Consider the following 24,108-nt stretch of genomic DNA (forward strand, 5'->3'; position numbering starts at 1 on the left):
AAATATGCACTGAAAAAGGACTTACCTCTATATATTAATATACTACTTAGGCATTTTATATAAAGGGTACCTTAACGCAGGTTAGTGTGTGGGGACTAAATGGGAACTTGCAGACTTATTTTCAATTTAAATGATAGTGTAGCCAAAGGGATTCCCTCAAAAGTTATTAAGAACAGATAATAACAAATGACTTGGTGTCCTACCTGAAGCAGTTAAGATTATTGGGTACATTAAACCATCTGTAGTTAGGTTACATGGAGTTCTATCAGTCAAGAAGGCACCTGTTTAAATCACAGAACAGGAAATGGCAATGATTCAAATGGCCATTAATTCTGGACTACTGAAGTAGTATCAACTTAGGAGATCATTGCTTCTCAAGGTGTGGATGCTCATTCATATTTTTCCCTTCATAGAGAAGGGTGGTACAAAAAGCACTCGGGTATTCTTCATTCACAATTTTTATTTCTTGCAATTAACTTTTATATCTTCAAAGTCGATTTGTCTTTTAAAAAATTAATACTTTTTACTCATCATACAATCCATTCCCCTCCCGCAAGGAAAACAAACCCAGGGAAGGAGTAATTTAGGGGGCAGTTGAAATAGGTACTATAGATTCATGACAAAGGCTTCCCAGCCCACCAACCTGTACATATACAACAAAATGGCAGCACCTCAAGTTCTCCTGAATGAAGTCCAAAATTCCAGCCCTAGGCAAGTGATGTACGTGAATGCCATGGGAGTAACAAAATGGAAACTTAATCATTGGCTTCCATTTTCTTTCCATGGTAGTTAGCAGTCTTTGAACTGTCTCCCTTGGGAAAGTCAAAAGAAAGCAAATATATAGAGCAACATTTTGACCCAGCCAGGAGTAATTATAAGTAAAACCAGAAATAATTTACCTGGGCCCAGAGAAATGAATTTGTCATGTTTTTCATTAAGTCCCCAGCACCTGAAGTTAGCAAGTTCTAATAATGGGCTTCTAAAGGCATGCAGTTTTTCACATATCTACTTCAAAGAATTTCTTCCACTCAAACATAGCACAGTCAAGGATAAAATATTTTTGGAGGCACAGGAAAAGCACAAAAAACAAGTAAGTATATGTGGAGGCCTGTGTATGGCCAAGATGGTACACTTCATACAGAGAAGCAGTGAAAGCTGTTAAAGTGCTACTTACAAAGGATAGTCTAACATTACACACACAACTCAACTGCACTGCTAAATATGGTTGTCTTTATTTTCTTTTTCCTTGGCCAGCCCTATCTAAACAAAATAAAACTACAGGACTGAAATTAACAACCCATTAAAATCAGCAATAAGTTATGAAAATCATAAAGCTTTTTTTTTTTTTTTAAGTAATTAAGGGTAGTTAAATTATTTAAAGTATACAAAGTCCAAAGAGCCAGGGGTAAGGTGTCCAAGAAGGCTTCCTGGGGTAAAGGAGAGGGCCAGGGGGGAACCTTGGATTTTGAAAGACAAAGGAACACATGACATCAAAGTGCAGGTTAGAAAAGAAATTTCACTTAAAACATTTCTGAAAATATTGAGAAGAGCAACAATAGCACCTGCACAGTGGGACTGTGAGGAAGGAGAGAGACTGCCTGTAGGAAAATGGAAGTAAATCTTTACAATAAAATGAGACAAGTGCCAAACTTAACTATGTTAAGTATTATAGTGTGTCTACTATAGATATCAGATGGTTAAAAGCTGGTAAAGGTAATGATTCTAAAAGAAAATAAAAACAGCATTGACCTTTCTTCTACCTAGCCCAGACCTCATTCATTTTGTGCACTATAAAGAGTGAGGTGTGAGGTGTTTTATCATTATCAAATGCTGCATCAAAATAGATGATTTTTTTCCCATATGTTTTTCCACTATAAAAGACATCTATGTTTTTTATGGACAAGCTTTAAAAAGATGTCATTTTGGTTTTCAACACATACAAAGTTATCAAAATCTGAAATAAAAATGCTGCCGTGGCTCAGACCCTGACCTGCTAATCTGCGTTGCACAACTCTTCTGGCCCACGCAGACACAGAGGCATGGAGAGCTTTTTCCTTCTGGCCCCTCAATCCGAATTATAGGCCCTGTGTGTAGAGGCTGTCATACACAGACGGCCCCCATGCTGCCCAAGGGCCTAAGGGCGGCTGACTGTTGAGCTGGCGGTTGGGTGCCCTACTGCTAACAATGCAGGATAAGGTTAGCTTGCTTAGCATGGAATCCAACAGAAAGCTGAGCTGCATGATGATCCCTTTCAAAAGGCTTCATGGGAGTCTCTCCTTTTGCAGAGCATGAAATGAGCTTGCTTTTTTTTTGTTTGTTTGTTTTTTCAAGAATTGATCATCCACAGGCTTCATGATAAGCTGTCCCAGGCTGAGTTTTAATAGCTCTTTAGCTATCTAAGATTAATGCCTGATTATCTTGTCTTCTCATTACTATATAGGTTTGTTTTTAGAACCATTAAAACTCGGGAAGGGTTCATAACCCCGTCCTTAAATGTGTCTACCCATTGCAGTATGAGCAAACTAGAGAAGAAAAGAGGACAGAATCTCTGATGTCCTCTTTCAAATAAACTAAATCAAGAAAATTTCACAGAAGTTTTCTGCTGCCATTAGAAACTGTGATTTTCAAATACGAATGAGTATTTGTTCTGCTGGGGAGGCTCTGCCCCACTTTTTGCTAAGTATTTGCTTAAATAGAGGTCTTTTGACCCTTTTGTTCAAGTATCATTTTGTTTAGTTTTAAAGAGGAGACTTCATGAACCCAATTTAAGAGATTGTTTGGATTGAATTGGCCCAGTGAATATTTTGCCCTGCACTGTTATGTCATGCTGGGTTCTAGGAAGTGAATGAAAGTTTGACACTGGCACTGGAGTAACCCTCGTCACTCCCAATACTCTGCAGGCTGCTGTGGTCATCAATGTCACTGATGCTGGTGGTACTGATATTGTCCACTTCTCCATGGGAGAACTCTGTGCTTTCAACATCCACTTCAATCTCCTCTGCCAAAGAGAAAAAAGGAAGAGCATTAGTAATCTAGCATACAGGCACTTTCAAAAATTAATGAGAAAAGGACATAAGAAAAAGTGGTTACTTTTTGTAATGTAAAATGATTTTTTAAAAATAATTGTTATACAAGCCTATTATCAGTGAACCCTGGAGAACAGAAGTTATCAAAGGTGAAGAGACACAGGGATGTATTTTTGCAAAGGGGAATGTCTGGTATCCAGTGGTGGTCTCAATTTAGGCAGCAAGTTTTCTAAAGCCTTTGACGCCAGTCCGTCTGGACCTCCCACCAAAAGCATTTGGCCTATTTGGGAATTAGTACTTAATATTAAAAGATCCAACCCCAAGTGGTTTAACAACATCTGTTTTGCATTAAACTAGAAACTAATTCTCAGTGCTGTTTATTAATCAGAGTTGCCTTAAAGAGGGAAAAAAGTATAAACAGTATAGGTGAACTAGAAAAGTTATCCATTGTCCATTATCCATTTCTTCTCGTCTTTGGTGGTATCATTCTACAGACAATTCTGCAGACTTCTAGGATTCACCATAAAGACCTCTGTGTATTCAATAACCAAACTAAGCCAGTCATTACAAAGTGAACTCTGAGGTATCTGCCTTCAATTCAATTTAATTTTCTTGTATCAAACATAGCTTGAAATGAGGGTATAAGCCTGAAAAGTCTCTGGATTATAGTGATATCTATAGTAAAGATTATAGTAAAGACATTTCAGTGGTGGTATTTAACTTTACTTCAAATATCAAATGTGATTTTTAAAAAATCCCTAAATACATATATGACCAATAATCAAGTAGTTTGTTAAATACTACACATACAGTCACCAATAATACATAAAATGCAACATGCATTTTAAAAAACAGAGCAGTTGAAAAATTGTTCTCTTCCATAACAGCTAGAATGAACTCAAGATTATTCAATTCTTTTAAACCCAAAGTCTGATGTTTCATATTTGGCACTGACTCTAAGGGTTCACACTGATCACAACTCTGCTTTAGGAAAAGTGGATTCGTGCTGAGCCCAAGAAGACAGAGTAAGTTATTTCAAAGAGTATAATTTTCAAAAGGGCTTGTTGCTTCAAAAAGTTTTAGAAATCTGTTTCTAAAATGCAGGCATCTGTCCAAACAAGCTGTCCAAACAATCCTATGAATTCATAACTATTTGTTTTACATCCATAATGCTTCACAGGCTATTTAGTGTTTCCTGGTATCACAGAATACTCCTCCAACCTACAACTGGAAAATAAAATCAAGACACCCTACCCAACAGAGCATGCTGCACTCAATCATAATAAAGTAAAATGAGAGACTGCTCTAGCCAAATGGACTAGAGATATTACTAAAAGTCCCCTGTAATACTGGGAAAGAGGGCGTCCAGATAAGAATAGGGAAAAGAGGTACTACACTGGGATTACTAAAAAAATGAGAACTATAATGAAGATACACCTTTAGTCAAATTTGGAGGTGGGGTAGGTACAAAGAGGAGTTAACAGCAGAAAGGGTAGCTAAAGCAGAAGACCTGACAAAGCCACACAGCTAGTAACCAGTAGAAGAAAGACTAGGATCAAGGTCTGCCTCCTAATTCAGGGTTATTTCTGCTACACTTCAGTATCATTCATAAATGTAGCATGTTGTTGAGGTTCTTGCTATTGCCTCTAATAAACTTTTGTTCTTTGAAACTGAGTGCCATGTGAAAATAAACTTAACACATCAAAATAACAATAAAAACAACAAACCCAAGGACTCCTAGGGTTGTGTTAAAAGGTATCAAAAATCAATTTGAAATGCTTCTATGGAATATGGGAAATTTGAGTATTAAAAAGAATAAAGGTTCGCCTGGGTGGCTCGGCTGGTTGGGCATCTGACTCTTGATTTTGGCTCAGGTCATGATCCCAGGGTTGTGGAACTGAGCCCTCTGTTGGGCTCTGCTCTGAGTGCGGAGTCTGCTTAAGAGTTTCTCTCTGCCCCTCTCCCTGGCTCATGCTCTTTCTAAAAAAAATTTTTAAAAGGATAAAAAGAATGACTACAATGGGTTAGAACACAGTCAATACATGAAAATCTATGAGTTCATAAGATAATCAAAAACAAATGACAAAACAAAAAACCCTGTTACCTCTGGAGGTTGCTAAGACACTGATTCATTATTCAGAAAACTGACTAAAAAACAAAAACACAGAAGTTTAAAAAAAGAAGCTATCCCATCTTCCATATATGGACTTTATTTTGGAGTAACCAAAAAAGTTGATGAAGAAATGTTGTTCTTTTTTTTTTTTTTGAGAGCGAGAAAGAGGATGGGGAGGGGCAGAGAGAGAGAGAGAAAGAGAGAGAGAGACAGGATCTGAAGCAGGCTCTGTGCTGACAGCAGACAGCTTGACAAAGGGCTCAAACTCATGAACCTCAAAATGATGACCTGAACTGAAGTCAGATGCTTAACCAATCTAGCCACTCGGGCACCCCCAAAAAGTTCTTCTTTATAAAAAAAAGTTAGTAAATGCAAGAAGAATGATAGAATTAGAAAATACTATTTGTAATATCAATAAAATAATAATTGGGGCACGCATCGGGCTCTGTGCTGACAGCTCAGAGCCGGGAGCCTGTTTCGGATTCTGTGTCTCCCTCTCTCCCTGACCCTCCCCTGCTCATGCTGTCGCTGTCGCTGTCTCTCTCTCTCTCAGAAATAAAAAAAGAAAGAAACAGTACACTAAGACAAAGCATGAGTTAAAAAAAAATAATTGGGGCAATCACTAATGGTTGCTAAAACTATTAAGTGAAAGGTTGAATATTTGCATAAATGTATCAGCGTCACCTACGAATTATTCTTGCCTCAAAAAAGAACCTGAATTTAATCAAGCCACTAGATTCCACCAACCAGTTTACCAGAAATAAGGACAGAAGAACACGTTAAATGACACCATGAGGATTCAATCAGCCAAATCCAGAATGTGAGAATTCTATAAGAAAAATAACTCCGTTTCTATAACAAATAAATAGCACTAGGGAAAAGAAATGGGGAAGGGAAAACTATTACAGATTAAAAGTACCTTAAAAGACAAAAACAAATGCAAAATGGACTTTGGACCCTAATGAACGGTAAAATGCCATCTTTGAGAAAATCTATCAGAAATTGGATTATCAGACATTAAATAAGATTATCTGATTTCATTGATTTTGTGGGCTATAACAGCATTATGATTTTTTTTTAAGTCCTATTTATTAAAGATACATACTGAACTATTTAGGGACAAAATGATTAATGTTATCTGGGGTTTGATTTAAAACATTCCAGAAAAAATGGTGAGGATGAGGGGATAGAGAACAGATGAAACAAGAATGTTGATAGCTGTTCAAACTGGATGATGGGCACATGACAATTCAATATTCAATTCTACTTTTATATATGTTTGAAAATTTTCATAATAAAAAGTCAAAAGATATTTTACAAACAATTCTTTTTCTGTTTTAGAATCCTCAAGATCTCATGAGCTGTTTTCCCAAATGTAAAGCTTAAAATCATGAGAGTTCACCTCTGGGATCTTTATTGCACTATGAAACTTGATGTGGTGGGAGAATAGATGAGTAATATTCAAACAATTTTTTGGTTAATTCTTGTTCTTTCATTCTGCCAAAGACAAATGTTATGAGACAGATGGAGAGATAAATGAGGGGTGTGGTACTTTAAAATACAGGCATAAAAATTTATATCATCGGTAACAAAACATATCAGCATCATGTATCTTCCTGACATAATGAATTGTGAAGAGCACAACATCACTTTTGTGATATTTCTTCCCCCCAAATGTATAACCTCAATTTAATAAGGAGAGAACATCAGACACCAGAGAAACTCTGTATAAAATAACTAACCAATACTCTTCAGAAGTGTCATGGCTGGGGCACCCAAGTGGATCAGGTGGTTAAGTGGCTGACTTTGGCTCAGGTCATGATCTCTCAGTTCATGGTTCAAGCCCTGAGTTGGGCTCAGTGCTGACATCTCAGAGCCTAGAGCTTGCTCTGGTCTGTCTGTCTGTCTGTCTGTCTCTCTCCCTCCCTCTCCCTCCCCCCCCCCCCAATCATGCTCTGTCTCTCAAAAAATAATGTTAAAAAAAATTTTTTTAAAAAGGCGTCATGGTCATAAAAGACTGAGGAACTATCTACTGCAATGTTGAATCCTGCACAGGATCCTAAAGGACACTAGTGGGAAAACTGGTGAAATTTGAATAAGGTATACAGATTAATTAAAAGCATTACATGAATATTAGTTTTCTGGTTATAATAGTTGTATTATGACTGTGTTAACATTAGGGAAACCTGGGAAAAGAGCATATGAGAACTCTACAATTTTCTACAGAAAAAACTTTTATGTAAGTTTAAAATTGTTTCAGAGTGAAAGTTAATAAATTATCTACATAATGAAGGAAAAGAGTTCTATAGTTCATACAGGCATCACTAGACAATGTTGTGATTGCACAAAATCTAGAATGCTGCAGTATTAGCTACAACGAAGAAAGCAAATACAGTGCTTTCCAACTTACCCTGCCTAAATTTAGATACAGGGATGCTTAGTATTTCATTAGGGAAGAAGTACACTGCCTACCTCGCTCTGAATCAGAACGATCTGAAGAAATAGTTGATCCAATGCTGTCCATTCGTATTCGTTCCATCTCCTGAGGACCCTGCAGCTGTTCCAGTCGCCGCTTTAAAAATCTCTGTTCTCGTTCCAAGTTCTCTAGCTGGTGCTGGCTCTTCCTTTCGGCTTCTTCAAGTTTCTAAAATGATAAAATTATACTTCAGTATGTGTACAGTCCATTACAAACAATAAAGTTGATTTCTACCTAACATCTTAAAACATTTCTTCTTTGGCAGAGAAATATGAATACACAAGGATATGTGTGTATGTGTATATAAAAACATAAATACTTATTTTTAAACATCAAGAATACTTCTTTCTTCACTTTTTTGTGTACAATGAATGCTACATTACAAGAACAGTATGGAATTCTCAAAGTCTGTAAAGTTATCTCCATGAAAAAGAAACTTGCTCTGTGCTGTAGTTTGATGGAAAAATACTGAGACACAGAGCCAAATAAACTCATCTCCACCAGAGGGCACAACTGCCTTCCTTCTGGAGATCAGCAGAGTAATTGTTATTTTCTTAGTATTCCCAGCTCCTCAAATGGCCATGCTGTCACAACAATTTAGTTTAATCAGGTTATGTTCCCATCAGATTAGCTGGTAAGTTTTCAAAAAGATTTCTCGTGAGGTCAGTGATTAAGGAGGGAACGGTGGGCTAGTTGATGTTTATGAATAGGAATCACTGCTCATAATGAAACAAGGGCCGAGACAATCATGTACAAATATGAAAGCAGAAATTCTCACCTTGATGTGTGCTTTGGCTTTGTTGAGCAAACCAAGTGTTGTGTGCCTGGTACAGTCTGGTCCTAGTGGAATCAGAACTTTTAAGCGTTCTAAACACAGGCGCAGATGAGCTCGTCTAAGACAGACCAAAAAAGAAAAAAAAAGAAAAATCAAATCAGCACAGCCTGAATTTGCTACTAGAAACATTCTAAAACCTATTTTAAGACAAATAATAATTCATACATTATTTAGTCTATACCCATGTTACGTCCCTAATTCTTCAGTTTCTAAATATCTGCAAATATAGTCATGGCTACTGGTTTTCAGTCTCAGCCATTTCTGTTGTACTCTGTAGACACACTCACTTTAGATTATTATCCCCAATGGTAATCTCTGTCAGAGATGATTTAATTTTTAACCCACCCCATAAAGTGTCTCCAGCTGTATTAATGCGTAACTAGGAAAGCAGACTGGGGCAATTAATTGTATTTGATTTTGAATGCCTAGAACCACAGGCTAGAGAGTTAGGTCTTCAGCTGGAGTACCCCCAGAGGGTTGAAAATGCTCACAAATTTCCATTTCCTCCCTCCCATCTTTTGCACACACCCAAACACATACCTGTCCCTACAACTGTAGCCATCCTACCATGTTACATGTTATTATTATGTATTAGGTTGAACCATAAAAAATTTCTGATATTCAGCCAATTCTCACTTATAAAAATCGCAACTTCATATGATCCAACACATCATGAACAGCAAAACTTTGTTATCAGCTAGGACAGGGTTTGGCAAAATATGTGGCTCTGTGGTCAATTTCAGCCACTGAAACAACAACCCATAAAACAGTCCTTTACTTCCTAATATCTAAATGTACCACCTCATTAGTTTTTAATTTTTATTTCTTTGTCCCTCTCCTCTCTCTCTCATTACCCCACCTCCAGTCTGCTACACATAAGAAAAAGGTGACAAAATTCTTTACTGAAAGTCACTGCATTTCTTTAATCCACCCATCCTTTGGGCAAGTTAGGGAAATTTTCTCCTGAAAATGCTAGCACAGAGTCTCATGGATTTACTCTCCCCATATCCTAAAGGTACTATGATCATGATGACCCATGATGAGGGTTCTGGGTACATAGTTGTACCCTAAAACAATCTCTGGTTCTGTGCTTCACAGGCATAATATAATTCAGCAATTAAAAGTGTATCTGAAAATAAAATCCACAAATGTGTTCACAGTTCACCTTTATTCCTTAAAGAGCTATAACTGAACATTTAGCAACTATTTCAATTGCACCAGGAATAAAACACATCACCTTCTCAAGTGGGGCCAAAATGGTTTTACTAGTTCACTCACCATACTATGCTTCTGTCTTAATATACAAGAAATAATGCCAAGTGAAATTCTCAAATGCTAGCTATTTGAAAGAGGGGTAAGAAAAGGCAATAAGCAACCAATTATGTCACAGACAAGCAAGATGATTAAGGGGAATGAGATCAGAGGTTTGGTGATGAACTGTCAAGATTCTTACAGTACCCACTACCTCCACTATAGTTAGAGGTCCATTAGTATTTCCATTCCAAATCTCTTTACAGAGTTCAATAACTGAAATCTTTAATCCGCCCATCCTTTGGGCAAGTTAGGGAAATTTTCTCCTGAAAATGCTAGCACAGAGTCTCATGGATTTACTTTCCCCATATCCTATCAACTTGGCTCCAAGCTGAAATCTGACATACCTGATATAAAGGAATTTTAAAAATTTCCCTAATTTAAAGGTGTATCAATGGATTCCCTTTAAATAGATTTAACAATTTTTTAAATTTTTAACATTTATTTTTGAGAAATAGAGTGCTAGAGGGGGAGGGGTAGAGAGAGAGGGAGACACAAAATCTGAAGGAGGCTCCAGGCTCCAAGCTGTCAGGATAAAGCCTGATGAGGAGCTCTAACCCATGACACAAGAGATCATGACCTGGTTGCTTAACTGCCTGAGCCACCCAGGTGCCCCAACTTCAATTTCAAATTTAACAATTTAAAGGTCACTCTGCTCCCCTGCTGTGCTACCTCAAATCATAGAACCTTTAGCAAAATTCTCAATTTTAAGTGGAAAACCTCTTAAATGAAGATTCACATGATCACAAAGTGCTCTTGCTGAGCAGACTAAAACAACAAAAAAACAAACAAAAAAAAACCCCCACAAAAGAAATCCATACTAAAAAATCCTTTAACCTCTTCATTAGGATTATTATAGCATATGCTTAAGGACTGCACTCATGAAATTACTGGAAGGTGGAGACAAAGACTGGTGGTTGTCCAGCTAATAATTAAGAGGCTACAAAGGGGGCTCTGAATTCAGTCATCTAAAAAAGTTAACAGAGCAACTAACTAGTAAAGTTAACATATATGGCAAGAATAATTTGGCAATTTTGTTTAAATTACTTAAACCCAGAAATAATATAGAAAGTATCTTTTACACTGAGTTTAAGAAACTTCAGAATGACTCCTTACTTTACATCAAGGAAAAAAATGGGTGGGTCAGTTTTCTGTTTTGTGATTTACAGTCACATTAAAATCTAGGCAGAAATCAACTAACATAATATTAAAATGTCTATGTTTTTTCTTTCTTCTTATCATTGAGACGTATATTTACTACCTGACTTTCATGTATTCAGCAATATGGCACACGCTTGAGTGGTAGAAGTAAAAAAAAAAAAATGTACTTTAAGAATTTATAATCTAGATTACCGAATGAAACATATTGTTTTGTTTCATTTGGTTCACAATGAAATGAGTCATACAGAAATCAAGGGCAAGAGAATCTGAATAAAAGGAGAGATTGTAATTGGAGAAAGCAGACTTACAAGAGAAGGTAAAATTTGACTTTGGACTTGAGAGATACTGAATTTGTCTCTGAGAGAGCAACACTTTTCAAGATTAAAAGAGTAAAGGACTCGAGTTCATATACTGAAATCAAATTTAAACCTAAAAATAAAAATACCTTAACTTTTTTTCTTTCAGGGAAAAACAACTAAGTTGGAATTTTGTAAGGAAATATCAGCCAAGTTCAGCAGTCTCATCTGCTGCAGTAGCGCTGTCAAATCAGAATTTGCCCAGGCCAAGGGAGTCAATATGTAAGATGGCTAGATGAACAGGGAAGGCAGACTGCCCTCTAAAATATTTTTTATTAGCCACTATCAAACATTTCTTCAAATAATTACAAATGTGCTCCAAGTTATAGCTTAAGAAAACATACTCTGAGTTTCATGTCTCACAAAGGCCAGTGATGCCATTTTCCATGTTTTGTAAATACAATTCATCAAAATAGATAAGAGTATGAAGAATGAGTGGTAAATGATGTCCTCCGTTCTGAGGGGAAAGGTCTATCTGTGAGAGCCAAATGTCATTTCCTTCAGTTTTTTTTTTTTTACTTATAAGTCAGTCAGGAATTTAGAGAATAGAGTAACAAAAGGTTAATGGTAGTTGAAGGCCAGCAACTGACCAAGTGGGAGCCATACTTTTCAAAGCTGCCATCCAAATACCGCACACAGTTTTCCACATGCGCTAATTATGCCAGTTTTAGGTAAATTCACCCTTCCAAGAGCAATCAATGTGATACCCTGTGACTGTAAACTGGGAAGTTAAATCAGAAAATTCATTCACCTTTATGTGTAAATTTTTTCTCTCCAAGCAAATTATTGAAACAAACTGTATGGCAAAATTCTTCCCTTACAGTGGTACTATGCTGCTCTCACCCTTTCCCCCATAGTCTCCCTGCTGGTAACCAGATTGTAAGCTTAACCACCAACGACCTAGAAAGGCATATCTTTTGATGCCATCTGGTCCTTTCTTTTCTTGCCTTCATTCTCATGTGACTGGTGGCTCAGGAGCCTCCTGTAAGGGGTTGCCAAATCATGGGCTGGCTGTAAGACACTGGAGAAGGAAAAGAGGACAAGAGACAGAAGAAAAAAAGCCCTTGGTTTGATTTGAAAATCTTTATGCACTGAGAAAAAAAAAAACTGCAAGTAACTTAAGATGGTATTTTTCAAGTCTCCAAGTTGTGGAAGAGTTGACATAGAGAACAAGGATTCATGAAAGTCATACTCCTGTACCTTTAGTCAAAGCAGGTTAAGAAAGCTGGGGAAAGTTAAGGCTGCAGCTCTGAATATTCTGATGAACACCAGACCAGCAACCAACAGAAAAGCCTGACATTGTAAAACTAGCCTTGACAGAAAACGAGAAAAAAAAATTTAGCCCCCTGGTTAGCATTTACTCAACTTTTCACAATACATGGATAATTCAATAAAAACTATAAAAACATAAATCTTTCCTAACTTAGCATGAGGATTAGACACTGCAGCAGGGGTGCCCTGTGAGAAAACTGGAGTCTCCTTGCTGAGGCAAGAGAATGGAGAGATACCAAAGTACTTTTATTTTCAAATACTTTGAGGTCTGTTTTAAAATAGATTTAAAAGTGGGTTTTATCCAGGTAAAGAGACAATTCCCAGTGACTAACCTTGTTAGAGAGAAGGTCCTATCAAACTAACCCACACCTTCAAAAAGGGCAAGCCCCTAGTGGGAAAAGGAACAATTAGAGTCTGTTTGGCTTTTATTTTGGTAGATTGAGATCATTTTTCCCTGAAGGAACCAACACTGCTTTTGATTTCAAACCTTGTAAACTCTGCTGCCAAACTGAAATATCACAGAACATGAGGGAAATGATTTTGCTATTAAATGGCCCCTCCTAGTTAGTAGCTGTGATATTTTAAAGCGGACGTATATACACCACAGGCAGCACACAGTGTTGAGGGAAGAGAGAGGAAAGAATTCCCTTTCAGAAAAAAAAATTGCAAGTACTATAGGATGATGTTTTTTCAAGCCGTCTCTTGAAACTCTAATCCCTCTGTCCAAAAACAATATGAAATTTAACACCTGCCCAGTCTCACAAACCATCCATTGGCTGATGCCCTTGGAGGCACGATCCTTCATTGGAACTTGCTTGTCTTTCATTCCTCCACTACGGGATACCAAGACTGTGCCAAGTAACTAAATCAAAATGGAAAACAAGTCAAGTGATAGGGACAGTTCTTGTACTTTCCTCTCTGCTGAAAGTTACGCAATGGACTGAGAGTCCTCCCTTGAGCCACATTCTTCAAAGCTGCAGTGGCTTGTGGCCAGGTTTCCCAACTCCCTACACACTTTTGCACATGACAGCAACTAGCTGCTTAACCTATACATTTTTATTTCAATGTTTCTCTAAAATTTAGTGTTGAGAATCTTCAAAAAATTCTAAAGGTACCAAAAAAATCTGCCTATTTTTTCTTATGAAAAATAATATTAAAAATAGATCCAGATATCAAATCATGGATCTTATTTACAAAAATAAATATGACCATATTCTGCTGTTCAGCTTATTCTGTTTGTGAAATAAGAAAACTTAGACAAGTTATTCCCATAAAATGGCATGTGCTAATTACATGTTTTCACTTACAACTTATTATCTGCTTCACAACAAATAAACAGACTATTAGCACTCCCAGGTAGTAACTTGGTAAATGGCATTTCCCTAGCATCAGAAGGATTATGGTGTCATGGGGCTTAACGACAACAAAATAGAAACATAGTTGAATAGCTGGGACTCTCTTCTCATTTAAAAAAAAAAAAAAAAAAAAAAGCTGCTTTAACATTCCTTTTAATTCATTTGAGATCTTATAAAATAACCAGATAGAGATATTAACAAGTGTTCCAATGAAACTTTAAATTATATATACTATATATCATAATAATATAAATTATTCCACTGTCACTGTCAAGAGATGAAAGGCTCATCTCTATAAATAAAATCAGTTAAGGTTGAGATACACATTATTCACTCTTGAAAGACTTTTTAAAATCACTTTCTACCAATAAGATCTAAGTAGTTCTTAGGGTAGAAAGCCAGAGAATACTTAAAGCCAGGTTAAATATACAGTAGTATGCCTTTTGGAAGTCCTACTTTTCCTCAAAGATTTGGAAGAAAATACCATTTAATGAAAATAAGTACAAATGCAAAGTAGACTTTTAAGACAAAAGAACACTTCGAATAAATCTTGCACTATTTTACACTAGATCTCAAGACCTCCAGGAATCTATGTTCAAACTACTAGAGCAAATTACTACAGATCAGCATCAGAACTTTAGAATTCAGAATATCACTTCTAAATCATAGCTAGGATTATGTTTTTCAAAAGTTTGGAGAGTGAGGGAGAATGGAGTTGCGGAGAAAAGACAGGGAGACATGTGAGTGCTCAGTAAATTAATGATGACAAAATGGTGATATATTCTTTCTCAAACTGCACAGATTCCATATGGGCTGAAGTTTTGTTTAGTCTTTACATCTCAGAGATATGATGAGGACAAAGTGCCATTCAGTCAATAACAATGATTATCAGTAAACAACGAGCTGCACCTTACACCACTGAACCAAGATGCTGGGATGCCAGTAGTAATTTTTATCTGTTTGAAGATGCTATAATTTGGCCTTCTGCCTACCACTTTTCTAGCCATACTTTGTATCACCCACACCCTTGCAAACCTCTTCCACAAACCAAATGTGCTTTTACATTTACCCATTTCTCTACCCAGAACATCATTCTTTCTTTCCACTGTTTACCTAGTGAGCATCTAACTCACTTATCAGCCCACAGCCAAATTACTATTTTTTCTATGACACTTTCCTTGCTATATCCCTTCCTCAGAAAATTAATACTTGTTTTCATACTAATCATACTGTATTTTTGTCACTTTCTAGAAAATGCTGAATCCGTATTTTTAGTCATTTCAGTTTTTCTAATAACAAACAGAATAACTGGCACACAGTGGGAAGGAAGGATGTAACATAATTTCTAGTGGATATTTCTGGGACTCTCTAACTCACCAAAGTTGAAGTAACCATACTGGGCTCCAAATAATATATTCAGATGCCAGGCTGGCATTCATGAAAGACCTGCTTATGGATGCCAGAACTGTACACCAGAAATTTGTGTGCAGCTGAGGTTACCACCAAAGATGACTACTTGTAGAGTTACTGACAATCTCCAATCTAACTCTTGATTAGGGCCAACATCTCCTTTAATAGTGAAACAAAGGATTAAGAATTGCAGCCATTAGACTGATTTATCAATATACTTACAGTGATGCGAGACTAAGACAATATGTAATGAAATTCATAGATTTTTTAAAAATTTTTTAATGCTTTATTTATTTCTAGCAGAGAGAGAGAGAGAGAGACAGCGTGAGCAGGGAAGAGTCAGAGAGAGAGGGAGACACAGACTCTGAAACAGGCTCCAGGCCCTGAGCTGGCAGTCAGCACAGAGTCCGACGCAGGGCTCGAACCCACGAACTGTGAGATCATGACCTAAGCGAAAGTCTGACGCTTAACCGACTAAGCCACCCAGGCGCCCCAGATTTTTTTTTTTTTTTTTTGATATGCTCCTTGCACATCATGGAGCCCAACGTGGGGCTTGAACTCAAGATCCCGAGATCAAAATTTAGGTGAGATAAAGAGCCATACACTCAACCAACTGAGCTACCCGGGAGCCACCACAGATAATTTTTTTAAATCCAATTTTTTGGTCACCAATTTTAACTTTCTAACATTATTAATAAGCCTCCTAGCAAACAGAAAATTTAAGTTTGGCCTCTGTTCCAGCTGTTATTCAAGAAATAGTAATGACAAGTATAATGGCAGGAAGGCAATTACTAAGAAAAAAATAGAAAAGACAAAGCTAAGAAAACCTAGGTAAGAGAGAGAAAAGTCTAAAAAAAATACAATGCAAGAGAGAGAGAAAAATTAAATGAACATTTTTATCCCATCTGATAACATGAGAAACTAACAACTGCACAGTTTTACAAAATCACAGGACTGCTAATCAGTTAAAGTCTACAGTACAGAACATATAAACAATTTTTAAAATTGTCCTGCATTCATCCATAAGGAAAACTTGACTTTTGACAGCCTCATTTGAAAAAAGTAATTAAAATATGGTTCTAGATGCATATGCTCCTCATTGAAAACCCCCCACAAGGAACCCAATCTCCAAAGTGATTTAACAAAAATTGTTCCTGTGACATCCATTCTGTGCTAATTTTAGCTTCCATGTATACATTTCTTCTCCCCTATCTGTTTATGAGTATTTGGTTTAAAAAAAAAAAAAAACAAAAAAAACTTGATCATTCATTCACCATATTTCTTCTTTGGTCACACAAGAACTTTCTGTATTCCAAGTTTCAAAGTCTGGGAAATAGGGCTACATCACTAGAGAAAACAGTGGCAATTTGTTCTAAATACAAAATAGCTTATTTTCCTTTGGCAACTCTCCAGGGGTTTGGGTGGAGGGAAAGGATACTCCTCTCTGGAGAGATCAGGCTCTGAACCTGGCCAACTGTCAAAACCTAGCTGTGGGTGGGAGAGAAATTTTTAACAATTATTTATCTTTCACATCAATTTGGACACTGATTAAAGATTTTTTGCATTATTAACAGTTTTTCTATTCTTCAGCTTTTTGTTGGTGTTCATCCCTATTTTGGCAGCCCCCATTGGCTGATTTAATGGTACCAAGGGGCTGAGAAGTGTTGCTGTCCAAAGAAAAAGCATTCTCTCACAGGGACTGGGAAGGCAATCTGCAATCACAACAGTAGCTACTTGTTAATTTTCTATTTGAAACACAGTGATGTCAATAGTATTGTACCCTGCCAGCCACCATGGGGTAAAGTGCATTTTGAAACCAAAACAAACTTCCTACGTGCTGGCAAGTCAGATTTGAGACACAGCGATAACGTTCTGTAAGACATTGCCCTAGTTTTAGACACAAAATGCACACAGCAAGCATTACTCTACTCTTCTATATAAAAGTTTAAGTCTAACACTTACAGTTCCACTCCTACCCACAGCCCAGTGCAACTGTTTTATTATACCAAATTATAGTCCAGGATAGTAGAGGGAAATGAAGAAATATTGTTACTTATCTTAATAAAATGATGATTCCACACAGCACAAACAACATGCTTGAAGAATGCTTTGGAATACAGATGTTCATTTAGAAGTATAAAATGAAAATAGCACAATGCTTTTAAAAATGGCCCTTCTAATAAGATGTGATTAGTATAATCGTTCATTTTAAGGGAGCGTACTCACTTAGAAGGAAAGACATATTTTATTGAAATGGAAAAGAAACACTCTGGCCTAAGAAGGAACATAGCCTTGGAAGATGAATATCCATAATTTGTACTCAATATAAGAAACCTGAAATAGGAAGCTAAATGATTAAAAGTGGTGACCATGCTTGCTACTGGCAGAGGGCAAATGGTCTGGCATCGGTGAGTATCTGCCAATTCAGTCTAGTTAGCCAGGCATTATTTTTAAAGTCCCGTTTTAGAAAAAATTTCCCTGAAATTAAAATGTGGGGTTGTTTTTTGTTTTGCTTTGTTTGGGAGAATAAAATTTAGGGCAGGAAGAGGGTAATAACAAAGAGCAACTGTTGACCAATGTATGATTTAAAAAATAATAATAATTTTGAGGTATTTGTTGGGCAGTGAAAAATCTCTAAAAAACTAAGATACACAAAATGTTAAACATGCCAGAGTCCTGACAATGACAGAGAATTGATGTTTTGATTTATCTTTATTTCAAAGTTATATAACCCTTCTGATCTTTCTCTTCTATTATACTGTATCTATTTTTTCCTGATCACAAAGGGCCCCACTGAAGTTTATTTTTTAAAAGTTTCTTTTGGAGGCAGCTTCACAAAACAACTGGCTCCAATCCTGGGCATGCTCTCTTCTGATAAACAGAAATATTTTCAGTGTTATATTAAGGCATTTGAACATTTTTAAGGTAGGTAGATTATGAACATGTCTTAAACTACTTTATTTCTTAACACCAATCTGAAAAGGAAAAAGTATTCAGCAGAGTTAAAAACATTTACAGTGTCTCCTAAAAGACAAACTTTTATCAGTAAAAACCTAGGTTCAAATTTATGACTTGTTTCTATTAATATCTGTCTAAATCTTAGTTTGACTCTCCTCTGGATAAGCCCAGGAAAAAAATTAAATGCGAGAAGAATCAGATCTAATACTTAGTTTGTATTATTCCAACACAGCTTTCTGTCCAAGAATGATTGCTGCACAAGTGCCACTGCACTTTGATTAAAGAACAAATCTAGACTGTTCTATGAAGATGAAAAGAAGAAACTGCCAGTCTGAGGGAACATGTTCCATATTGTTACCACTGCAATCAAAACCCTGGCTGTTCTGCAGGGCAGGCTGTATGGCTCACCTAAGTATATTCCAATGAGAACATTTAAAAATTGTTGCTCCATGTTATGCTGAGCGAAATAAGTCAGGCAGAGAAGGACAAATATCATATGTTTGCACATATAGGAGGATTAGGAGGAACTTGACGGAGGAACAAGGGGGAGAAGAAGGGCGGAAATGGTGGGGGAAAGGGAGAGAGGCAAACCATGAGAGACTCTTGAATGCTGACAAAAACTGAGGACTGATGGATGTGGGGGGGAGGGGGGGATGGGCATGGAGGAGGGCACTTTGGGGATGAGCACTGAGTGTTATGTAGAAACTAATTTGACAATAAACTATTTGTAAAAAAAAAAAAAAAAATTGTTGCTCCAACCAAAGAAGGTGATAGAATTTGGAGGACAAGTTTGCCCAACTTGGCTGTATTTCCTTTCAGACACCAGAGATATAACAGGATGAAAGTCCTGAAATATCTTTGGGATCACCAACATCTCTAATCTCAGGAGACAAAAGATATGTGAAGGATCCTTTGAAATGATGAAAAATAACACCCAAAGCTTATTCAGTAATTTCTTCTAAACACACCAATATTTTCTGAACATTGTAAGCCAGAAAATGCATGTTTCCTCCTTCATCTAACCCAATATATACAGCAGAAAATTCCAACTGTTTTCAACGGAGTTCTAGGAGCCCCATATCACCAAATTGCTCTTTATGAAAAGCCTCCTGCATTACAAAAATAGCAGTCTTGCAAAGTCATTCAGCTCTATCTAAATTGTGTTATGTTTACAAATGTTTTAACTACAAAGACGGAATTTCCAATTGAAAAAGAACCTTATTTAGAAAAGACTGGATTTTTTTTTTTTTTTTTTTTTTTTTACATCTATGCCAAATACAAGCTGTTCCGTAAAGGAATAATTGTGAATCAGACTGGAATAAAGTGAATCAAGATAGAAAAACCATACAGACATTACAACCCCAGAGAAAAATGCTGTAATTGGTCACACCAATGATCCAAATACCAAAGAGCACATTTTTATCAGTGACACCAACAGATGGCTCAGGAAAACTATGATGGTTGTCTTCCATGACAATATATATAAACACACACACATACCCCTAACATCTTCTTACCAAAGCCCAGTAGCAATGTTTTATTAAAAAACTGATCTAAGGTGGTTTGATTTTATTTCCAGTTTTTATTAGGGTAATAAATCCCTATAAAGGATTTCACTGTGTAAAGCAGGACTATCCATTTTCTTTTTTTAAATCCCAAAATCCCTCTTTTAAGCTTCAAGGGACTATACTTTCTAATTCTAGTCATTACAATTTTGGTGAAAAAAATCTTGGTGTACCCTTTCTTCATTTCCAGATTCCTCCCTTATTTCCAATTAGAAAACCCAAATTTTCTCATTTAGTTTTAGAGTAGTTTAAAGGGTTAATACCGTTCTAATTACTTTGGGATAAATGTATTAGAAAATAAAGCATACTATGAAAAACTGATTTTTTTGTAATAGCATAAAATGCAATATAAACCTCCAGTATCAGTTTTTAGGCAAACTTCAGAGATAGGCTGTATGTTGAAATTTTTAAGTCAGTAATCTAAGGCTGATGTACTAGAAAAAAGTTTACAAAAGCCCAATATTTCCCACAGAAACATCTTATTTAGGGTTCTCAAAGGATAAATTGTGAAGCACTAAGAAGAAATATGTTACAAGGGGAAAAACATAATCAGAGAAGTTTCTAAGACTTCATCATATAGGGGTTACTAAAATCAAAGGAACATCTTCAACAGTACTCCAAAACAAAAGGACATAGAAAAGATTCTGGAGAGCTAAGGAAATGGGTTTTCAGTTTTCTTTATTTACCCAGAGCTATAGCAGATTTAACTGTCCCAGTTAAAGCTTTTCTCAAAAGACACTCGGGTATTCACCAACACTGCCACTACAAAAGAGGGAAAACCATAGCACACACCCCTCGGTAAGAAAAACACAGCCAATAAAAACGACTCTGTATTTTAGCTGTCATTAGGGACAAATCAGGAAAGCAACTATAGATTAAGAAGACTTTATCACAGTCTTTAAATGTAGTCCCAAGTCTGTATCAATCTTATACATGCTGAATAGCTGAAAGCTCACTTTCTCTCCAGAATAAGTGACCAACTATATTTTAAGATTAAAAGGGCAAAAAAGCTTCAGATGCAGCATTTTTCCTGAAAGCCCTTTCAAACATATTGAAAATATGATAAAACCAATTTTGGCAAATGCCTAGATAGAAGCATGCAAGTCACAGGAATAATCACTCATAACTAAGATGTTTATGCTAGCTTTAGCCTATGATAACCTGCTGCTATGAGTTTAACTCAACTCCCATCTGGGATACACACAAGTTAGCACTTAAATTATATATTGCTTATAGGGGCTTTATAATAATATATTTTGTCTTCTATCTAGTTAGACTATAAATCCTCAAAAACAGAATCCAGGACTTCTTTTATCCTATCCCCAGTACCTAGCACACAGTCAATATTTAATAAGTAAGTGCTTGTCAGTTGTTTGTAATTCTCTTTAGGGGTCCTTTGTCAGTGCCAGAAACCAAGCCACTTCAAATGAACTCCCATTTCCACCAAAGATTTTAAATTAGAAAACATAATCTTGGGGTGAATGGTGCACAAGACCCTTAAGAGACATTAGTATAGACATCTAACCATTACATGTAAGTCATCTTAGACTGATATTCCAGTCATCTTAGATTGATGTTCAGAACAAATGTTAAATTTTCAAGATCAAGGAAATTTGAAACAATTTCTAAAACAAAATGTTCAACATATTTCCTACTTATCTCACATAATAGTACAGAGTGGGGAAGTGGGTAGAGAGAAAGAGGTCAAATTGTACTTTAGTCGAAACAGTAAAACTAAAGCTAAAAGATGAATAATTCTTAACAATTGTTTATTCCTAACCTCTGTCTGTTGAACCTGTACTAGCATACAACCCCTCTGTGCTAAAGTACTCAAAGCTTGATCAAATAGGTTGAGAAACCTCTAATTAACCTTCATTTACCCAGAGAGGTAGGACCACTTTGCAAATTAAAGCTGTGAAGTTCAAACACCTGTTTGAGCTCCAGCTTTGCTATGCCTGAACTAAGAAATCAGACAGAATACAGTTCTTTATATCCTAAAAACCTTTCTCCTAAAGACCTACCATCTGAAAAAAATATTTTTATATTAAAGCACCAACCAGAAAATGCCCTCAAGCTAATGTTTAAAAATTTGTTTTTTGTTTTTTTTTTTTTTTCCAAAACAGATGTTTAAATATAGAGAACAAACTAGTGGCTGCTGGGGATAGGGAGGAATAGGTGAGATAGGTAAAGGGTTAAGTGTATATTTGTCATGGTAAACACTAATGTATAGAATTGTTGAATCATTGTATTGTACACCTGAAACTAACATAACACTATATGTTACACTGGAATTAGAAAATAAAATTTTTTTCTGTTCCATTCAAATATTACTAAGCATTGTTGACTACAGTTTTTAAATGAAAAGAACTTTCTTATAGCAAATTCTATAGCCAATTAAAAATTTAGAAAATGACAAAGGCCTATTCATTTTATCATGAGTAAATTAATCTATAATCTTTATCTGTATGAAAGTTAAAAAAAAACTATGAATAAGAACAGTGAAAAACTAACCACTAAAATCTTTCCTTCCAAGCATAGCAGTTCAAAATGTGCTAAACATAATTATTTTTAAAATTTCTAATAAAATGTTAAAGCAAGAACAAGTTTCAGTATACCATATTTGAAATTCACTAGTTACAGTTCATTTCCTATTTAATAAGGTCTTATCTCTATTTTAATTACTTCATAGTTTTCAAATGAGCCAAACTCATAACTGCTTTTAAACAAAACTACACACACACACACACACACACCACACACACTTTTGAATTCTGGCATAATAAGTATGACTAGATGAAAACCTATGAGCACCAATGGGCCATTTCAGTAACAATCGCTTTGGCTAAAAGCATTTATGGAAATTCTCAGCATTCTATGACTTTTTTCCTAAAGTAATTAACTCTAAACTGACATTAGTCTTTCAAAAAAAAAAAAAAAAAAAAGACTTCCTAAGAATCTTCCCAAGCACAATGTTCTAGTTGATAATGGGAACTTCCATGAAGAATCTTTAAAAAAAATTCTGCAGGCTTTTAATGATGTCAAATTAAACAGCTATCAGAATAAACCAAGTTACCAAAAAATCAAAAGCAAAACAACTGCAGATAAAAAGCATAGGAGAAGACTCTATATCTCAAAAAGCAAGCTGAAATTTAGTAAGATGCTAATAGTAAGTTATAGAGCTATTTAGACAGAACAGGGTGACAACACATCAAGGGCAAGATGCTTGTATAAACTTCAAACATTTTGAGGAAATGTTTTCACAACAACAAAAAAAGATCTATCACAGCTTCTATGCTATTTATAGTAAAACTTTAAGTCACAATTCAGTTTCTTGGTCTGCTGTACCAATTCAAATACAGAGAAAAATGTACTTTCATCTGTAAAACCATCACACTCAAGAGGCATTTTCCCATGGTACAACAACTTTAGCAGAGGCCCCATTATGAAGCACAATCACCACATATTTCCTAAGTGGGTCATATTACCTAGAATATCCTATGGGGGACAAACTGTTCTCTCTGAAGCACGAGTGGAGAACAAACTATTTTCCTTGGAAAGAGAAGATATTTGCAGGGTAGTAAATATCTCACTATGTGCCTTCCTAAAATACTTTCTATCTTGAAGTGGCAGGCTTCACAAAATAGCAAAACACAAAAACAAAAAATCCCCACAGCTGTTTATTTGGTTTCGTATTTAACTTTTTCCCCTTAATCTAACATGAGGTGCATAGCCTGCCACAAAAATCAAACAAATATATTAATTCACTAAGCACCTGTTATACACAAGACGCTGTGTCAGACAGAAAAATATGCCAAGTTAAAGTTGTTCCCCTCACATGATATATATGATCTAGAATGGAAGGACATTATATTATAAAGTAGTATAGGTTAAAATTCATGTAAGTGATACAAACAATGAACAGATAGGAACTTAGAGAAGATATAACTTTGTACAATAAGGAAACACCTCATAAAAAACGTTTACTGTAGCTGTACTTAGAAGGCACTGTGGAAAAAGTTCTGGTTTTGGGAAATCAGAAAATCTAGGTTCTTATTTTGACTTTGTCATTAATCAATTTAGTGGAGCATATAACTTAGATGGGCTTACGTTTCCTTATCCATAAAATAAGGATACCAGACTAGATGAGTTTTAAGGTCCCTTCCAGTTTTATTATCTATGCAAATGTATTAATAGGATTATATATATTACCTTTTTAATAGAATACACACAATATAATATTCACAATATACACTTCTATTACAAAAACAAT

At 35.9% G+C, this 24,108-nt stretch overlaps 1 protein-coding gene across 2 annotated transcripts in view; it reads right to left on the reverse strand.

Moving 5' to 3' along the window:
- Positions 1 to 440: 440 nt before the first annotated feature.
- Positions 441 to 24,108, reverse strand: part of MXI1 (MAX interactor 1, dimerization protein) — an 82,099-nt gene continuing 58,431 nt past the window's right edge. For both annotated transcript variants that reach the window (XM_039250715.1, XM_039250716.1), the window contains exons 4-6: positions 8,394 to 8,508; positions 7,612 to 7,783; positions 441 to 2,998 (exon numbers count right to left, since the gene is read on the reverse strand). In XM_039250715.1, the coding sequence (XP_039106646.1) occupies positions 2,835 to 2,998; positions 7,612 to 7,783; positions 8,394 to 8,508 (451 nt within the window). In that variant the 3' untranslated portion in view covers positions 441 to 2,834. The remainder of the gene's footprint in view (positions 2,999 to 7,611; positions 7,784 to 8,393; positions 8,509 to 24,108) is intronic.

The sequence above is a fragment of the Hyaena hyaena genome, unplaced genomic scaffold, assembly GCF_003009895.1.
Source record: "Hyaena hyaena isolate Hyena2069 unplaced genomic scaffold, ASM300989v1 scaffold_379, whole genome shotgun sequence".
NCBI classification, from domain to species: domain Eukaryota; kingdom Metazoa; phylum Chordata; class Mammalia; order Carnivora; family Hyaenidae; genus Hyaena; species Hyaena hyaena.